Source organism: Symphalangus syndactylus, chromosome 4 (assembly GCF_028878055.3).
Source record: "Symphalangus syndactylus isolate Jambi chromosome 4, NHGRI_mSymSyn1-v2.1_pri, whole genome shotgun sequence".
Classification (NCBI taxonomy): Eukaryota; Metazoa; Chordata; class Mammalia; order Primates; family Hylobatidae; genus Symphalangus; species Symphalangus syndactylus.
In genome coordinates, this window is record NC_072426.2 from 60,646,327 (window position 1) to 60,663,952 (window position 17,626).

At 37.9% G+C, this 17,626-nt stretch overlaps 1 protein-coding gene across 38 annotated transcripts in view; it reads right to left on the reverse strand.

Moving 5' to 3' along the window:
* Positions 1–475: 475 nt before the first annotated feature.
* Positions 476–17,626, reverse strand: part of ANK2 (ankyrin 2) — a 719,880-nt gene continuing 702,729 nt past the window's right edge. For 17 of the 38 annotated variants that reach the window (XM_055274818.1, XM_055274823.1, XM_055274814.1 and 14 more), the window contains 5 exons: positions 16,386–16,671; positions 14,410–14,701; positions 11,037–11,120; positions 10,761–10,925; positions 476–2,745 (listed from right to left, as the gene is read on the reverse strand). In XM_055274818.1, coding sequence (XP_055130793.1) covers positions 2,731–2,745; positions 10,761–10,925; positions 11,037–11,120; positions 14,410–14,701; positions 16,386–16,671 — 842 coding nt within the window. In that variant the 3' untranslated portion in view covers positions 476–2,730. Of the gene's footprint in view, positions 2,746–6,021; positions 6,114–9,257; positions 9,441–10,760; positions 10,926–11,036; positions 11,121–11,584; positions 11,678–14,409; positions 14,702–16,385; positions 16,672–17,626 lie in introns of all 38 variants that reach the window. The other 21 variants (XM_055274796.1, XM_063637963.1, XM_063637964.1 and 18 more) reach the window with 6 other exon arrangements.

Here is a 17,626-nt window from a genome sequence, read left to right on the forward strand (position 1 = left end):
CATTTATATTAATATATCCATTTAATTTTAAATTCTCAGGCTCTAAGACAGAAAGAAAACTCCAGAGCCAACTGCCGTTCCCAAAGGCAGAAAGTATTTAGTGACAGCCATGGCCTCATGGGAGAGGACCAAACCAGTCTTGCTGTGCTGCCAATCCCACTTACCCTTTCTCATCCCCTGCAAGTCCCCAAATTCCTATTTTCTTTCATTTAGTAGTGATCCAAAACAAAAATCCTTATTTTCTCCTTTTGCATAACAAGAACAATAAGAATTTCTTGAGGGCAGAGGCAAAATCTATTTATCCCAGTGCTTAATCCAGTGCCAGGCATATAGCATATTCAGCGACTAAATGAAAACCATAAGAAAAAAAGCAATTTGTGTCTTTCTGTTGGTTTCAAGTCTAGCTCATCTTTTTAAAACCTCTTATTCTCCTGAAATCACAGATTCATGATAAAGAAGAACAAATCACTGTTGCCACATTTAACACTTGTACATTTTATTTAATTAAATCAGCCATTGTACACATTGCAGCTATGTATTGTTAGTGTTGTATTTTTTTTTCCATTAACTAATACATGCCCTCATAGATATATTCAATTAGTGTTATCACCATGGGAACAAGATGCTGATTCATCAACTGAAAATTCACTTCTTCTCACAGTATTCAAGTTTTTGATAACACAGCAAAAATCAAAATCAAAAAAAGGTGAATAACCATTATGTTGTTACACAGACATCATCTGCACTGCAAATAACACAACAGAAATGCTTTTCTTGAGCTCCAGTGAAGGTTTTGACAAGAAGGCCATAGGGTGTCTCAAAAAGTTTCACCATCGGCCTCTCTTATTCTGGCTGCCAAAGAATGTTTCATTTCCTATCCAACTGCCAAAAAGTGCTAGCATTTGAGGCTTAGGAGATTTGGCTTGTGGGAAACCTCCCTCCCAGGAAATTTTTTCTCTTGGCAACATTACTTTAAATGATGAAGTGCCATTGTTTGTCGCATTTGTTTTTGACATTCGGAGCAATGAGTCATTTTTGCACAACAGGAAAAGACCAGATAATTGGAAAATGTTCAATCCCTGGAGGATAGACTCTGTCCTTTTTTATTTAAATTTCATCTTCATTGAATATACTTTTCTTTAACAAATGACTGATTCAAAATGTATACTGTTTATATGAATATATTTGTGAATATATATATGTTAAAATGCTACACAGCTTCAACCACTAGAGGAATAAGGAAGAGGACATGGAAATTACTCAGATTGTTACAGTCCCTTCTTTGAGACAAACAAACAGAAGTGCACAAATGCACTTAAGAGTTTCCAAGGGAGTGTGGATTTCAAATAAATAAACCAAAAATTTTAACCAAAACCAAACTTTCAAGGATTTCTCAATCTTGTCTGCAAGCTGAAAAACAGACCTAGCTGGAAAGTGAAAAGTGCTCACTCAGGGTAAAAAGAATGGAAACAATTAATGTGATTAGAAGAGGGGTTTGACCGTGGTCTTGATTTTTAAACGCCACATGCAGGTATTAGAGAAGATATAAACCTGAAAAAAAGAAAAAGAAAAAAACAGAAACCACTCCAACATACTGAAGGAGTTTAACCTTTTATGTAGTGGGTAAATCTTGTTTCCAATGAATTATCTACAGTGCAGTGGCCAGAAGGAAGTACCACCGTAAGACAGCATGGTTTGCTAAAGCAGCAATGAAAACTGGAAAACTACAGTAGTTATAGCTTTTAAAATACCCTGCCAACTTGTCCAAAATCTAAGGACCTGAAGATGCTAGAATGCCACACAATGTAGCTGCTAGCAACTGAATACCCCATCGTTTCATTCTGCGTGGCCTCTGCTCCCTTCTCCCCTCCCTCAGAGTGGCTGTTGGAGAGTCCTAAGCCATGGCTGGCCAGCACCAGCAACAACTTCTCAGGACAGTTCTGCAAGGCTATTGACCCACCTTTAACTGGGAGCAGTGGCTACTCTGGAAGTTCTAAGGACATAATAGGTTTGAAGTGCTTCTTTTGCAGTAAAACTGTATTATCACTCGATTGTGTTAGCAATATCTTAACCATTGTTCAGCAATTTCTAGAGGCTTTTTATTCTGATGCCCAGTGTAGTTACAATAGGCAGTGGTTTTAATTTTAACATGTTGTTCATCTGAGCATTTCAGCTATATACATTGTACATAGATATTCCTTGGAAGGATTCCTATATAGTGTCACTTGAAGAGGTCTGCAGGTGAAGTTCTTCTGATCAATGGATTTTCATGGATCTTGTGCAGAAGCAAAGAACAATGGAGGTGGCCAGTTCCCAGGTTAGCACAGACACAACAAAGTATGGGATACAGCATCCAGTATGAAGGATGCCATCTTTGGTCACAAATTAGCTTTATAGTTAAAGAGGATGGGGGAAAACTAAAACAAAATGCCGTATATTTGCTAACAGTGGAAATGTCGGGGTATCCCATTAATTAGGCCAGTTAGGTCACTCCTCTACTGAAACAGGAAGCTGCATATTGAGTGAATGTGTGGTTTCTGGTGTGAGAAATGGGCAGCCCCTCACTTGGCCTCTTGCTTCAAGTCCTCCTTGCAGAAATGCCGAAGGAGCTGCTGGAGATCGCGCTGGAGGTCGTCCTGGTCTAGTGCTTCTGGTACATCCTCCAGGTGCTCCAAGTCAATGCGTTTTCCATGCTGGTCCTTCACCACAGCCCTCTTCTGTGTGATGGCTTTACTCATTGTTGTCCTGGAGAAAAGCAGACAAGAGAGAATTATGCTCTTTTCACTGCCAGAGGGCAGCTGTTAGGAATGAAGGTGACCATTACACTGAGTACCTAATGTCTTACCTTTAGATGTTTGCACACCAAGCTATTAGCATAACAAACTATAGACATCTTTTTATGTCTTTCTTTTAAGCATGGCTCCCCTCTCTAAAAAGATTCATGAGATTTTTTAAAAATGTGTTTTGGAACAAGGAGTATTTTTTAAATCTTTAAGAAAAATGTAAAATAAATGAAACCATGCTTTAATTTGATCTTCTCAAAAACTAACCATAAAATCATTCATGGTTTGATTAAGTAGCCCTTACTTAATAGAATTTGGTTAATTCTGAAATAGTATCACAAGTACCTTTTGACAGGCTAAAAAAAAAAGTTTTTAATTTATTTGAAACACCTCAGCTGCCAGCTTAAACCTTATGGTCACACCCTGACCCAAACTTCCCAAAATTATGTTTTCAGAGAAGTTTTTTATGAGGCATATGTCTTTAAAAACTAAAATATTAGTCTATCAATATATAAGAAGGTGGCTACCAATAAAAGATGAAGATCTGCCCAGGTCTCTAAGGCTTCATATGGAGATGGTCGGGGGAGGAAGGGGAAAAGAGAAAAGCCATTGAGAGACAACTGCTTCCTCCAGACTCTCCGAGCCTCACGTTTGTTGCTCATTTTGTGTATTTCTTGCCATTTGACAGTCTGTTGTTTACTTGCCTCCCTTATAAGACTGTTGTTACTTGAGAAAAGGAACTATAACACCTTTTCTTGAGACAGAGTCTCGTTCTGTCACCCAGGCTGGAGTGCATTGGCGCGATCTTGGCTCACTGCAACCTCTGCCTCCCAGGTTCAAGTGATTCTCCGGCCTCAGCCTCATGAGTAGCTGGGACTACAGGCGCGTGCCACCACACCCAGCTAATTTTTGGTATCTTTAGTAGAGACAGGGTTTTGTCATGTTGGCCAAGCTGGTCTCAAACTCCTGAGCTCAGATGATCTGTCCACCTTGGCCTCCCAAAGTGTTGGGATTACAGGCGTGAGCCACCGCATTGGGCCAGGAGCTATAACTTTTGTGTAGTCATACTAATTTTAAGTCATACTAATATTTTCCTGTAACTGTACTTAAAAGTAATTTGCTCATTCTCAGTTCTTTTCACTATATATTCTTCTTTGTTTTGTTAGATAAAGTAAAAGCAAGTTTATTAGGAAAGTAAAGGAATAAAAAATGGCTACTCCATAGGCAGAGCAGCCTTTTTCACTATATACTTCTAAATGCAGGTCCTCATTCCACAAGTATTTGACGAATGTGTTGTATGGGCCAGACACTATTATTATAACAAATAAGGAAACTGAATCTCCAAGAATTTAAGCAATAGTCCAAACAAAAAATAACAGAGTTAGCACGCAGTGGGACCAAGAGTCAAAGATTCCAGAGCCTGAGTCCATAACCATACACTATGCATCTTCACTTAAAACCTCTGTAGGAAATGATCAGTTTTTGTAGCTTTACCCAGCATTTTCCTTATATGTTTTCATTGTTCAGAAGTTGGAAGTTCTGCCATCATCCCATACCTCTATGCATTTGTTACGATCATCCTGATATTTAAAAATAACTTACTTCAGCCAAAATACTTTCAGCTTTTTTTTCGACATCCTTGTTTCCTTCTTCCTTCTTCCCTTATGTTCTTCTACTCTCCCTTTTCCTTTAATACTATATGAATTGTTCTGCATCTGGAAGCAAACTTAAATTTGTTCTTGCCGATGAAAAGGTCAAATTTGATTCCAATGATTGAAATCTGATGTTTTCCTAAATACGCAGCAACCATTTTTTTTTTCTTCAAAAAGGCACATTTCTGACTATTTCTGCTAAGAGCTAGTAGAAACCTTTATAGCATTGATGCCAGGGGTTAAGCCTCCATTATAGGACATTTCGTGATATTTTGTGTAGGCAAATGTAGGCCACTGTGTTTCTGAATATGCATATGTATATGATGTCTTTAACAATGTACAAAATAAAGTGTTGTACATCATAAATAGAGTTCTGTAACTAACTAGTTTCCGCAACTAACTAGCTGTGGAAACTCTATGGAGTTGTCTATATTCCTGGCTTCAAATTCACCAGCTGTAATCGAGAACTTTGGATTAACTGATCTCTAAATCTATTCCACTTTGAAGAGCCCATGATGTTAGGGCATGCGTGGATTATGTGGTTTCATCTGAATAATTGAATAAAAGACTTAAAAGTTGAGAGTATGAAAGGCATTTTATCCTTAATTCATGTAGCATTTTTTAAGTTCTGAGAGAGCAATTACACTCTTTTAAATTCCTAGCTGCCGCTCTTTTCCCATTTGATTGGAGGGTGGAATTGAGACAGAACCTTTAATTTTGCTGTTCTAATTATTATGTTCTAAAGGCTTAAAATAGTTCTGTAGCATACTCTGAATGACAATCTCTCTCCCCTTTTCAATGAAGTGAAAAGCACGATTGTGACTTGGATTTCCATTGTGTCTTTTCACTGAGAAGCTGAGCACATTTTATTAATCTCAATACTTACAGTGCTGTTAGAGGACCGGTGAGAAGTCAGAGTAGATCTATGGAACAGTGCCCAAGTTTATACATCAAATCCATAACAGAGACCTGGGCAGACCAGTGTGCCTCACAGTCAGCCCCCTTGTATAAGTGTAAAAATGTGCTGCTTACTGCTTTCATGACACTTGCTTAACTCATTAAAGCCCCGAGTTTCAGCATTGCTAGGTATATTTGTTTCATGGGTATCAAACTCATGCTTATGTTATTTGTCACTCACATGCAGAATCATAAAGCAGCTGTTAAAGCAAATACCATTCAAAGTAATGATTTACTAAGATTGAGCTGAATATAGGTGGTCACAAAATTAATTTGTGATCCATCAATTAGATTCTTCTTCCTATGCTCTCTGAATCTATCAACACAATGGAATACCATCAGGCTGGCTTCAACTAAGTTGATGACTTGCTAAAACCCAGGGAGTCAGACTGTGTAAGCATGAGTCTCATTCTTGCTATGACTTAGTATTATGTTTAAAGTATCAAGAGGATACTTCAGGGATGACACTTCAATAGATCCATTACTTGATCAAAGTATTATAATACAGGAGAGTAGGCAGTTCTCTATCCTCTTTAGGGTAGATGTAGGGATTCTCCCCTTCTTTTCCTAAAATTGGAAAAATTTTTATGGTGTTAGTTGGCAAAGCATCACCCCATGCTAACCCAAACCTTTTAATTATTGATCCATCCTCTTTCAGGATTTCATTCTCTACTAAACTGGGTAAGTGGACTTTCATGTGGCTACCTGTGTAACTCAAAGCCTGAAGTAAGAAGAAAAGAAAAGACAAAGCTCATCATAAACTACAGACTTTCAAACAATCTATTGCTTTGCTTTACTTATAGTCAGTATGAAAAGATATACTTGAAAGGATAAATAAATATAATTCCTAGAAGCAGATCTAAGTTGGGAGTTTTATTTAACAAGTCTTTTTAGTTTCTCTCATTTGTGAGGGAGATTTGTTATTGTACTTTACAAAAGCTGCTAAGCAACATCCGTATGGATTGACTTTCAATTTCCTCCTTGCTTTACCCAACTCCTTTCTACAGTGGAGATTTTAATGATAAATATAATAACCAGAGGCAAAAACAAGCAAACAAGGCCCAAATGGTATAACACAGATAATTCATTTTTGACCATTCAAGATTGTCAGTTGTCAAAATGTGAAAACTGAAAGTATTTTAAGAGGTTTGCTTCTAATATTCCAATGAATTCATATATAATTTCAATATATAGTATGGGTATAGTAGAGGACACACATATAGCATTTAGTGTCAAAATGTTTCAATAGCAAAAGTACTTTGTAGATGTTTGCACATGCCCAGGATCCCTTAGTCAAAACTTTGGGACCAGATGTGTTTCAAAATTTAGATTTTTTGTCCCTTTTGGATTTTAGCAAGGTAATATAATGCATATACAGTCACATGCTACATAATGACATTTTGGTTAAAAATGGACTGCATATATGACATGGCCCCATAAGATTATAATGGAGCTAAAAAATTCCTGTCGCCTAGTGATGCTATAGCTGTTCTAACTTCATGGTGCAATGTATTACTCAGATGTTTGTGGCGATGCTGGTGTAAATAAACCTACTAAGCTGCCAATCATATAAAAGCACAGCACATACAATTAATTATGTAGGGTACATAATACTTGAGAATGATAATAAATGACTATGTTACTGGTTTATGTATGGTAAATTTATGTATACATAAATCAGTAACAGTCACTTATTATCATTATCAAGTATTATAAAAGTATTATAAAAGTGATACTTTTTATCACTATTTTAGAGCGTACTCCTTTTACTTATTAAAAAACAGTTAATTATCAAGGAGCCTCAGGCAGGTCCTTCAGGAGGTATTGCAGAATAAGGTATTGTTTTCTTAGGATATGACAACTCCATATGTTATTGCTCCTGAATACCTTCCAGTGGGACAATATGTGGAGAAGGAAGACAGTGATATTGATTATTCTGACCTTGTGTAGGCCTAGGCTAATGTACATGTTTGGGTCTTTGTTTTTAGCCCCCCCAAAAAAAAACCTTAAAAAGTAAAAACAAATAATAAATTAAAAAAATTAAAAGCAGAAAAAAGTTTATAGAACAAGGATATGAAGAAAAACAATTTTTAATGCACTTGTGCAACGTGTTTGCATCTTAACTTGTGTTATTACAAAAGAGTCAAAAGTTAAAATAAATGTAAATGCTTATAAAGTCAAAGAGTTACAGTAAGCTAAAGTTTATTATTGCAGAAGGAAGATTTAAAAAAATTAAAGGAAAATTTAAACAAATGTAACATAGCCTAAGTGTACAGTGTTTATAAAGTCTACTGTAGTGTATAGTAATGTCCTAGGCTTTCACATTCTCTCACCACTCACTCACTGACTCTCCCAGAGCAACTTCCAGTCCTGCAAGCTCCATGGTAAGTATGCTACACAGGTAGAACATTTTTAATCTTTTATTTTGTTTACTGTACCTTTTCTATTTTTAGATAGGGAAATACTTACCATTGTGTTATAATTGCCTACAGTATTCAGCACAGTAACATGCTGTGCAGGTTTGTAGCCAGGAGCAATAGGTTATACCAATAACCTAGGTGTATAGTAGGCTATACCATCTAGATTTGTGTAAGGACATTCTACAATGTTCACACCATGACAAAGTTGTCTAATGATGCACTTCCCAGCATATATCCCTGTCATTAAAACCCACTTATGCCTAGTGAACGCTAGGCATGTGGAAGTTATTTATATCCTACTGCTCAAGGTCATCACCAAGGTCTGATTTTTCACTCATGCAAAAATTTAAAAAATTGCAACCTCTGGCATAAGTGGGTTAAGCGATGCATGACTGTACTATATGATACTAATACTCCAGAGTGAAGATGGCATCCTGTAACCAAACCCATTTTTATATCACTAAAACATTCACTCTAGGTAGAATAAAAAAGCTTCACGTCATAATAGCTCCATGCCAATTTATTTCAAGTTTCACTTCCAAATTAACTTACAAAATTTGTTTTGGTTTTCAGAATTTGGGGATTTTAGTAAGAGTTTGTGGATCTGTTACTGTGAACCCATTTTCTTTTTCTTTTTCTTTTCTTTTTTTTTTTTTTTTTTTTTTTTGAGACGAATTCTCGCTCTGTCGCCCAGGCTGGAGTGCAGTGGTGCAATCTGGGCTCACTGCAAGCTCCACCTCCCGGGTTCACTCCATTCTCCTGCCTCAGCCTCCCGAGTAGCTGGGACTACAGGTGCCCGCCACCACGCCTGGCTAATTTTTTGTATTTTTAGTAGAGACAGGGTTTCACTATGTTAGCCAGGCTGGTCTCGATCTCCTGACCTCGTGATCCGCCTGCCTCGGCCTCCCAAACTGCTGGGATTACAGGCATGAGCCACTGTGCCCGGCCGACTGTGGACTCATTTTCTAATTGTTGGAAACCAGAACTTAAATAATTGTAAATGCTTTTAAAATTTATGGACATGGAATATATCTGAATTTTCTTTAATGTGTATCACAGATTATATTTGAAAAGACTGGCTAGCAAATATAATTTGCAATGTGTTTATTTCTTTCCCTTATTAATTGACAAAGCAAGACACTTCTGTGACTTTTAAACAAGATGTATAATCATACACCAGCTCCAGAGATTCTGAGTCTGATTCAGCAGAAGCAAATCCTAGTTATCTGGATTTTTAAAAACTGTTAAGGTGACACCAATGAACACCACAGTTTAAGGAAACGTTACTCTGCAAGTTATTCAAACAGGAGTTCTACCCTCTTGAATTATTCTGCACCTTTCCATGAATTCATGTGTAGAATGACACAATGACAAACGATTTTCTTTTCAAATGCAAAGCAACATAAAACACACACATAAAAAGACAAATGATGATGCTTCTATACCTCTTCAAAGTCATCTTTGGCTGAAGGAAGATCAGTGGCTAAACTAGAATCCCCCAGATGTTTCTCCATCCTCTCTCCATATACCACAGTTGTTTTAACAACTTTGCTGACTCTACGGCCTTCCACTGGCTCAGCCTGAAATTGTGAGGCACTGGACAAAATGCTGGGCTCACACAAAGTGACCTAATGATTGAAGGACACACAATAGACAATGTCTGATTGCCAAATGTAACTATGATGAATTTTTTCTATGTTAAAAAACAAAGGACAAAACTATAATGTTACATACTGGCTTTCCAGAAAACAGCAATGGGAAGCAGAGTTAGAAAAAAACAAACTATAACCTATTGGTAATATCTACATCATGACTGTATCTCCACAACACCAAAGCAATCTTAATTAGTCATTTGAACAAAAAGTTATTAGTTTTGTGAATAAGAAACTGCTCAGTATAATACAGACATAATAATATGTGAAGAAACTCTCTTTTCTCATGTTTAAATAATTTCTTTTGGTATTACGAAGATAAAATTAGCCCTCAAAGTAGGAGGTCTAAAAGCTACGAGAAACTGAAAAGTAGATTTCTAGATAATCTCATGTGTATAATATAAAATTTTGAGGATGTGAATGAATGGAAAATAGTGAGAATTTCACAAACTATTTGTCGAAACAAGTAAATATGTCCCTGAAAGAGGGAAGTAAAACAGAAATAAATAAAAGTATAGATTGCCAGGTGCAGTGGCTCATGCCTGTAATCCCAGCACTTTGGGAGGCTGAGGCGGGTGGATCATTTGAGGTCAGGAGTTCGAGACCAGCCTGCCCAACACGGTGAAATGCTGTCTCTACTAAAAATACAAAAATTAGCCAGGTGTGGTGGTGGGTGCCTGTAATCCCAGCTACTCGGGAGGCTGACGCAGGAGAACTGCTTGAACCCAGAGGTGGAGGTTGCAGTGAGCTGAGATCACGCCACTGTTCTCCAGCCTGAGTGACAGAGTGAGACTCTGTCTCAAAACGAAAAACAAAAAGGATAAATCAAAGAGTTTCTAGATCCTGATTTTAGTAACTCTGCAATGCAGAAATCTGAATATCAAATATTTATCTAGAGTGACTTTCCAAAGGCTGGTGTGCCAACCAGGCACAAGCACCACAGTGCATTTCTACACGATGTCTCCACAGTATACTGCTTGCCCAGCAAATAGAATTGTATTCTTTCAAAATTTGACTTTTGGATTTCTGCAGTGGTCAACCATGAATTAAATAAAAAATAGATATTTTTAAAAAGACCAAACAAAAACAATGAATATAATGCCTAGAAGTCTCCCTGATGGCTGTCTTAAAATCACATAGAGTCATGAAAACAAAAAAGTGAATGTGCAACAAAAGCAAACTGCCATATGAAAGGGAGAAGTGAGGAAAATATGAATAAACAAACTCATTCATCTTTTTTGAGCTCTATTTTGTTTCTCTCCATCAAATGGGTTTTAAAGAATCAGGTTGTCTCACCTCTGACTGCTCGGTGTCACTCTTCAATACGACACGCTTTATAACTTTGGAATAGCCATCCCCTTCCTCGATGCTGACAGGTTCCTGTGGCATTCCCTGCACCATAATCTCTTCTTTCTCTGTGCCTTCAGAGGATACATACCGCCTAATGATTTTCCTAGTAACCTGAAATGTATTTCATTTGTGTATCTTATTTTTGTGTGACAGTACCATGGAATTGATAAATTTTAAACAGGAAGTTTGTAATCAACCCTGTTAGGATATACTAGACAATACCTTCTTTACCACAGTGTGTCCGTGCTCATCAATGTATTCTTCTTCTGTGACTGTTTCTGGGGGTATTTCAGGCATATCGTCTCCCTAAACAGTTGAGAGAAAAGGGTCACTGTGCTGTTTGGCACCAATTCTGAGGAACTACTCCCAAGTGCTTATAATGTGAGGAATGTTAGAAAATCAAAGGCGATGTTGAGAAGCATTGCTGAGATACAAAATCCTGTCAACTAGTGAAAAACTCAAGTGGGTAATAACATGCTTAGGAGAATCTGACCAAAGTTAGATAAAACTTCAACAAAAATAGAAAAGCGAGAGGTGAGGTGGGTGGAAGTGAAGAAGCCAAGTCTTGCTCTTGCTTGGTGGCTCTCCTGGAGGAAAGCTGGGACCACTGCATTTCTTTGCAAACAGAACTTATGAGAGTTAAGGGGTCTGCTTTTGAATGGCCATGCACTACCTAAGGAACATGCCAAGCCTTCATTGATCCAGGTTGATCACTCTTAGAATATGGGGACAGGACTGTCCCTGACGTGCAGTAATTTAACAGCGGGTACCTGAATAATCACTCGCCGGCGGACAACCCTGGTAGTTACCATCGCCTCCTCATCTGAGCTGGCCTCCAGCTCCCCTAATTCCTCTGTTAGCTCCTGGTGGAAGCATGGAAGCATTGCTTTGTTTAACATGCTAAGGAATGACTTCACTACTCGTTTCTTCTTTAGCTTACATTGTATTGTGAAACTTTTATTCATGGAGGCTTTGGTGGACAAGTTGGTAGAGGTGAAAACAAGTATGTGCTGGTCTCAGACATCAACAAAAATAGAGTGTTTTGGTTTCTTTTTTTTTTCTTTTTTTTTTTTTCTTTTTGTTCAATGAATGAAAAAAAATTCTGGAATTCTGAGAGCTGTTGGAGAACCCATCTGTCAAAATCTCTCCAAAATAATAAGCCGCTTGCTCATGTGACTTCTTTTACTTAAACTCCTAAAAAAAAAGCCTGACTGTAAACATAGACCCTAAGCAGTTCAGTAAACACTTACGAGCCACTGACACTTGTGCTTAGGCTTGGAATTATTCACCCAAAGGTATAGGAATACCCCTGTTTCTAGCAGAACTTTTTGCAGGAAGTCAAAGTTTCCTGTAGCTATTATCTAACCAATAGTGCATCTCCCTGGCATCAAAAAAGGCAAACTATGAATAATATTAGAATAATTCTGCAGAGAAGTTGAGATAAAGTGGTCAGTAGTATTTTAGGGCTCTGGCCAAAAGCCAGAGATACAGCAAAAGACATAATTTTAGCTTAGAACACATTACCTTAGGAGTCATATATTGAATTACTGTTCCCTAATGAAATTTTGTTTTTAAAAAAGAGAAAGCTCAAGTAGATTTACTTAACATACTGTAAAACTCAAGTTATATGTTTACATTTGTCTCTGCTAACGGAAGACATGTAAATTCTAAACCAAATTATATTTTAAGTATAATCAGGAATCTACTGCCTAGAAATATGGCTGGCAAGAAAAGTGATTAAAATTGGATGCCCAAGTTAGGATTATGAGAAATAAGGGTCCACATGGGAAACTTAAGAGAAATACGTGATACTCATCAAGAATAAGTCAAACAGGCCTGCATAAATTATGTGAAATTCAGAATGACTTATACAAATGTATTCCTTTAGTATAGATTAAACATATGTATTAGCCAGATAATTGTTTCAAGTCTAACTTCAGTAAGCCTATGGATTCTTAGGCTAAATTTGGTAACTTTTAGCCCAGATAACATGTATGAAACATTTTTAGTAGTACTCATTCAAGCCAAGAATTTGAGAGATGAATAATTCTATGCAAAAGCAAACTTGGAATAAAAATTCATTCATGGCATGAATTTATTATTTAAGAAAACTGCCAAAATCAGGACACAGTTCTCATCTGCCTGGATCTTTCCTAATTTTAGTTATGATTTCAGATAATTCCTAGCAGCAGATCTCATTCTTACAGTGAACAAAAACAAATGTGTGTCTTAAGCCCAAAGACATGCTGTTTCACTTTATTTGCCCCCCAAAATTTCAATTATTTCATTTAACTCTTCTTTTACTACTAAGCTTTATATTAATGCTCTAAAAACACTTTGAAATATAAAGTGTTTTTGAATTCTATTACTTTTTAAAAGAAAAAAAATATATATGCTTTATATTAAATTAAGTTTAATTCAAACAGATTCTCAGACTTTTTTTGTGGCTGAGAATCCTCTGGGGAGTTATTTAAAAAAGCAAATTCTTGCTTTCTCTCCCCACCCTGGGATTCATTCTAATTCAGGATTTCTGAGGAGGGATCAAGCTCTCCAATCAATTCTGACGTATTTGAACTATATAGACCACACTTTGAGAATAAATGGTTGATTAATTTCTGTTTTCTTTTTTTTTTTTTTTTTTGAGACGGAGTCTTGCTCTGTCGCTCAGGCTGGAGTGCAGTGGTGCGATCTCCGCTCACTGCAGGCTCTGCCCCCCGGGGTTCACGCCATTCTCCTGCCTCAGCCTCCCGAATAGCTGGGACTACAGGCGCCCGCCACCACACCCGGCTAATTTTTTTGTATTTGTAGTAGAGACGGGGTTTCACCATGTTAGCCAGGATGGTCTCGATCTCCTGACCTCATGATCCGCCTGCCTCGGCCTCCCAAAGTGCTGGGATTACAGACATAAGCCACCGCGCCCGGCCAATGGTTAATTTCTTAACATGGTCCCCACCCCTTTTCACAATTTTAAAACTCACTTAATGACAAAGGAAGCGCTATGATGCAATCTTATGCCACTGTCAGGCATTTGGACATTTAGTTTAGGTACAATGTTCTTTTTCTCGGTCATTCCTAAAATAAATCTTAAAAAAAAAATCTAACTTGGAAATCATCTGGCCTCTAATGAGAAAAATTTATTTTGGCAGCTAAACCCCACCCAATATCCACAGTCTGTGTGCACATCACCTGGCAGGCCAGAGATCTAACAAGCCTGCTGGTCCCAGCACATCCGATGGCTGACTTACCTGGTGCTGTTTGTCTCTGCCACCAGCTTTCATACCCAAGTTTACTAATTTTGAAAAGCTCCTCCAGATACATTGTTTCACCACCGTATTCATTTTTCTTAGCAAAAGACTTTCCAATGATAAGATCAGGGCTTATGGTCAAATCACTAGCACTGGAACCGTGCACCATATCTTCAAGATTCACTGGCTCTCAGATTTTAAAAGGGATTGAGGGTTTCCATGTGCCAGGTTAATTAATTTGGTTAACTTTTTTGTTTTGAGGTGAAAAAGATAAACCATCAGAGAAATGGAAACTGGAAGATTTGTAGCTTTGTTACAGGTGGGCGAGAAAGTGGAGAGGAATGTCTTACCTTTTCAAAAGCTGCATCTTCATCGAGTCTTTCACAGGTCTCTGGCTGGTGATCGGCAGACTCCACTATTACGAGGCTGGTTTTCCGTGGAGAGCTCTCCTCTCTGTGCTCTGAGGGCTCTTCGGGTTCTTGTATGATGGGAGAGCCTCCCCGCTCGCTGGATGTTGGGGTCTGGAGGTACAGCCTCTCCTCCTCTGGAGGGGTGCTAACTTCCTCAGGTGTCTTGCTGGGAGAGCTGGGTACTATCGTAGGCTTCTGAGTCTCTGACGCTTCTGTTCCTGGAGTTGTCACACTGGAATGAAAAAGGCCAAATGAGACTTCAGGGACATTTGCATTTCACCTCCTGCTCAAGCAAGGAAATCGAAAGGCAAGATGGAGCTGGTTTTTCCATAGTCTATGACAGTCAAAATAGTTTTTGTACATTTGGCCAAGAAAGGACATTTGAAGAAAAATAATATGACAAGATATAGAGTTGTAGCTCATTGATCTAGCACTGGCAGAGGGTGATGTATTATTCTAAAGACCAAAATTATCCTAACATGTATTACAGTTACCCAACCTCAACAATGTATATAAGTTATAGTTTCATCTTTTCTTTTATAACTCAAGGTGATATTGAGGATGCGAGGAATTTTACATAAGTATTTGTAGATAATAAGGCTTTTGAAGCAAGAATAAAAATTTGGCAGAATTACGTAAATCCCCATGTTAATATAGTTATCATAAGTATAAATACAAGGAAATTCTTATTGTACCTCTGAAAAACTGTTTTATTTAATAATAGAGGCATCTGTTGACATGGAAACTTTTTTCATTGATATAGTCTGGAGTTACTCCAATGTAACTTTGATAACCTCAACCACTAAATAAGATTATTGGCCTTTTCTGTGCCTTCTTTTGGTATTTAGTGCAATCTATCACTCCATAGATATTAAATGCCTAAAATGTCTCTCTGTTATCCTCTCCTCTTCTTCCCATCTTTTCCTTGGTCCTTCTCCTTCTTCTTTATATTTTCTTCATGCTCACCCTTAAAACCTACAGGTTGATGGAGCAAGGGTGGCTCAGTGGAAGAAGAGATAATTTCATTACTCATTTCATCCTCTTCTCATGTCAATGACCACAAAACTCACCAAATGACAAGCAAAATGCTTTGATACAACCTCATGACACCCTATTCTCAGGCTTCAGGTTTAGGAATATGTTGGCCTTTCTCACAATTTGTTTTCTTTTCTGGACAATCAGTGTCAGTTAAACAACTCTTTCTCCTTGGCTTCCATAAAGGCCGGAACTTAAATTCTGAGCCAAATTAGGCTCTGCAGCTTCCTTCAGCCAGAAGCTCTTCAGAAGACTTCTCGGTATTCCCACCCCAACTCTATTCCAACTCATTTTAATAGTCTTTTATTCTATGTGGCTAGTTTGCATTGCATTTATATTTTTATGGTTAGTCCCCTCATAGCTTGGTTGAAATGCACCATTGGCTGTGGTATGTACATCATCACTGATCATACTCCTAACCAGCAATGGCACGATGAGCTCCATATTTGAAGTGCTACAGAGCAAATGAGGTGCTACAGAGCAAATGAGGTGCAGCAATATTTTAAGTCATGGCCGTGTCATCTACAGGGAATTTTACAGTTTAGATGAAGCTTTCATAAACACACTTTTGACCCTGTGAGATGAGTCAAGTGTGTATTATTACTATAATTTACAGATGCGGAAATGGAGATTCAAAGCACTTAAGGACTTGTTCAAAGTCACAGCTCTGGAAGTTGGTTCTTGTAGGTCTGTGCCCCAAACACTGTCACAATTATGTCTCTTACATGTTAACGCTTTTTTTTTCCCTTTAGCTCTGGCACTTGTGTTTGGTAGGGTCATTTTAAAATTATTTAAAAACTAGTTATGCTTTTATATGCCTGGCATCCACATTAGCCTGTTTCTTTGGTATTACATTTGACAGGCTTTCTTTGGAAACTCACAAATATGCCTGCTGATATTCCAGAGATGACTCTTCAGGCAGGTCTTGCATTTTCCCTGAGAAATCCTGTTGAACTTGCTCCTTGTGAGTTTGGGGAAAGAGTGCTGTTGCTGAGCTGTCCCCCTCAGTTTTGGGGATGCCATCCTGAAAAGTGGAATAACCAACAGAAATGTCTTCCTCTGAGACGATAGGAGGGTGATCGCAGGTCTCGCTTTCTTTAGAAACAGCTTGCTCCTTTTTCTGCTTGTGCTGTGCAGTGCATAACTCCTCTTGAAGTACTGAGAACCCTAAAGGGAGAATGATTTAAGTATTTAGTTGAAGCTTACCTATATTGAATGGATATTTATTAGGTAATAAATATAAGAGGATAAAAAAACAAGAGGATAAATGTGCTACATCCTGAGATGGGCCCATGGATTACAAAGATGAAGAAGACACTGTGTCCACCTTCAAGATACTGATCATATAGAAGAGTCCATGCAAGTAAGGGTCAATTCCAGCGCAGAGCAACTGGGTCATAGGTGCCAGTCAATGAGTGTGGGAGCACCTAACATGGGCTTAGAATTTGGAAAGAAAATGCAGAGTGTGTTACATGCCAAGGAGACCTAATGGCAAGTGGGAATTGACTGAGATAGTCAAAGCACAGAAACTGAAGAGTAAGAAGAGTACAGTTAATAATCATCATAACAAATAATAGCTAATACATACTGAAAATTTATTCCTTGTTAGGCACCGTTCCAAGTGTGCTGCAAGTATTAACTTGATTAATCCTCACTCTAACACTATAAGGATAGTACTCTTTTTATGTAGTCTTTTATGACAGGCTAAGGAATTTCATTACATCCAGGGAAGTGAGGAGTCATTGAAAGATGTTTAGCAGAGGAGTGACTGGCATTCATCTATTGATTCATTTATTCCACAGATATATATTGAGCATCAACTATGTAGTATGTGCTGCTTAGATGCTGGATATATAGCAGTGAACAAGATATAAGATATAAAAAGCTCTGTCCCCACTGAAGTTGCATTTCTGCAGATATATATTTATGATAAATATTGGGAGAAAAGTAAACCAGGATAAAGGTAGAGGATAAATGGGGCTAGTATTTTAAATAGACTTGTCAGGAAAGGCTCTGCTTAGGAGGTGATATTTGAGCAGTGACCTAAATAAAGTGAGAGAAAAAGGTATATGTTGATCTGAGGAAAGAACATGCTAGGGTGGAGGGAGCAGAAAATACCAGG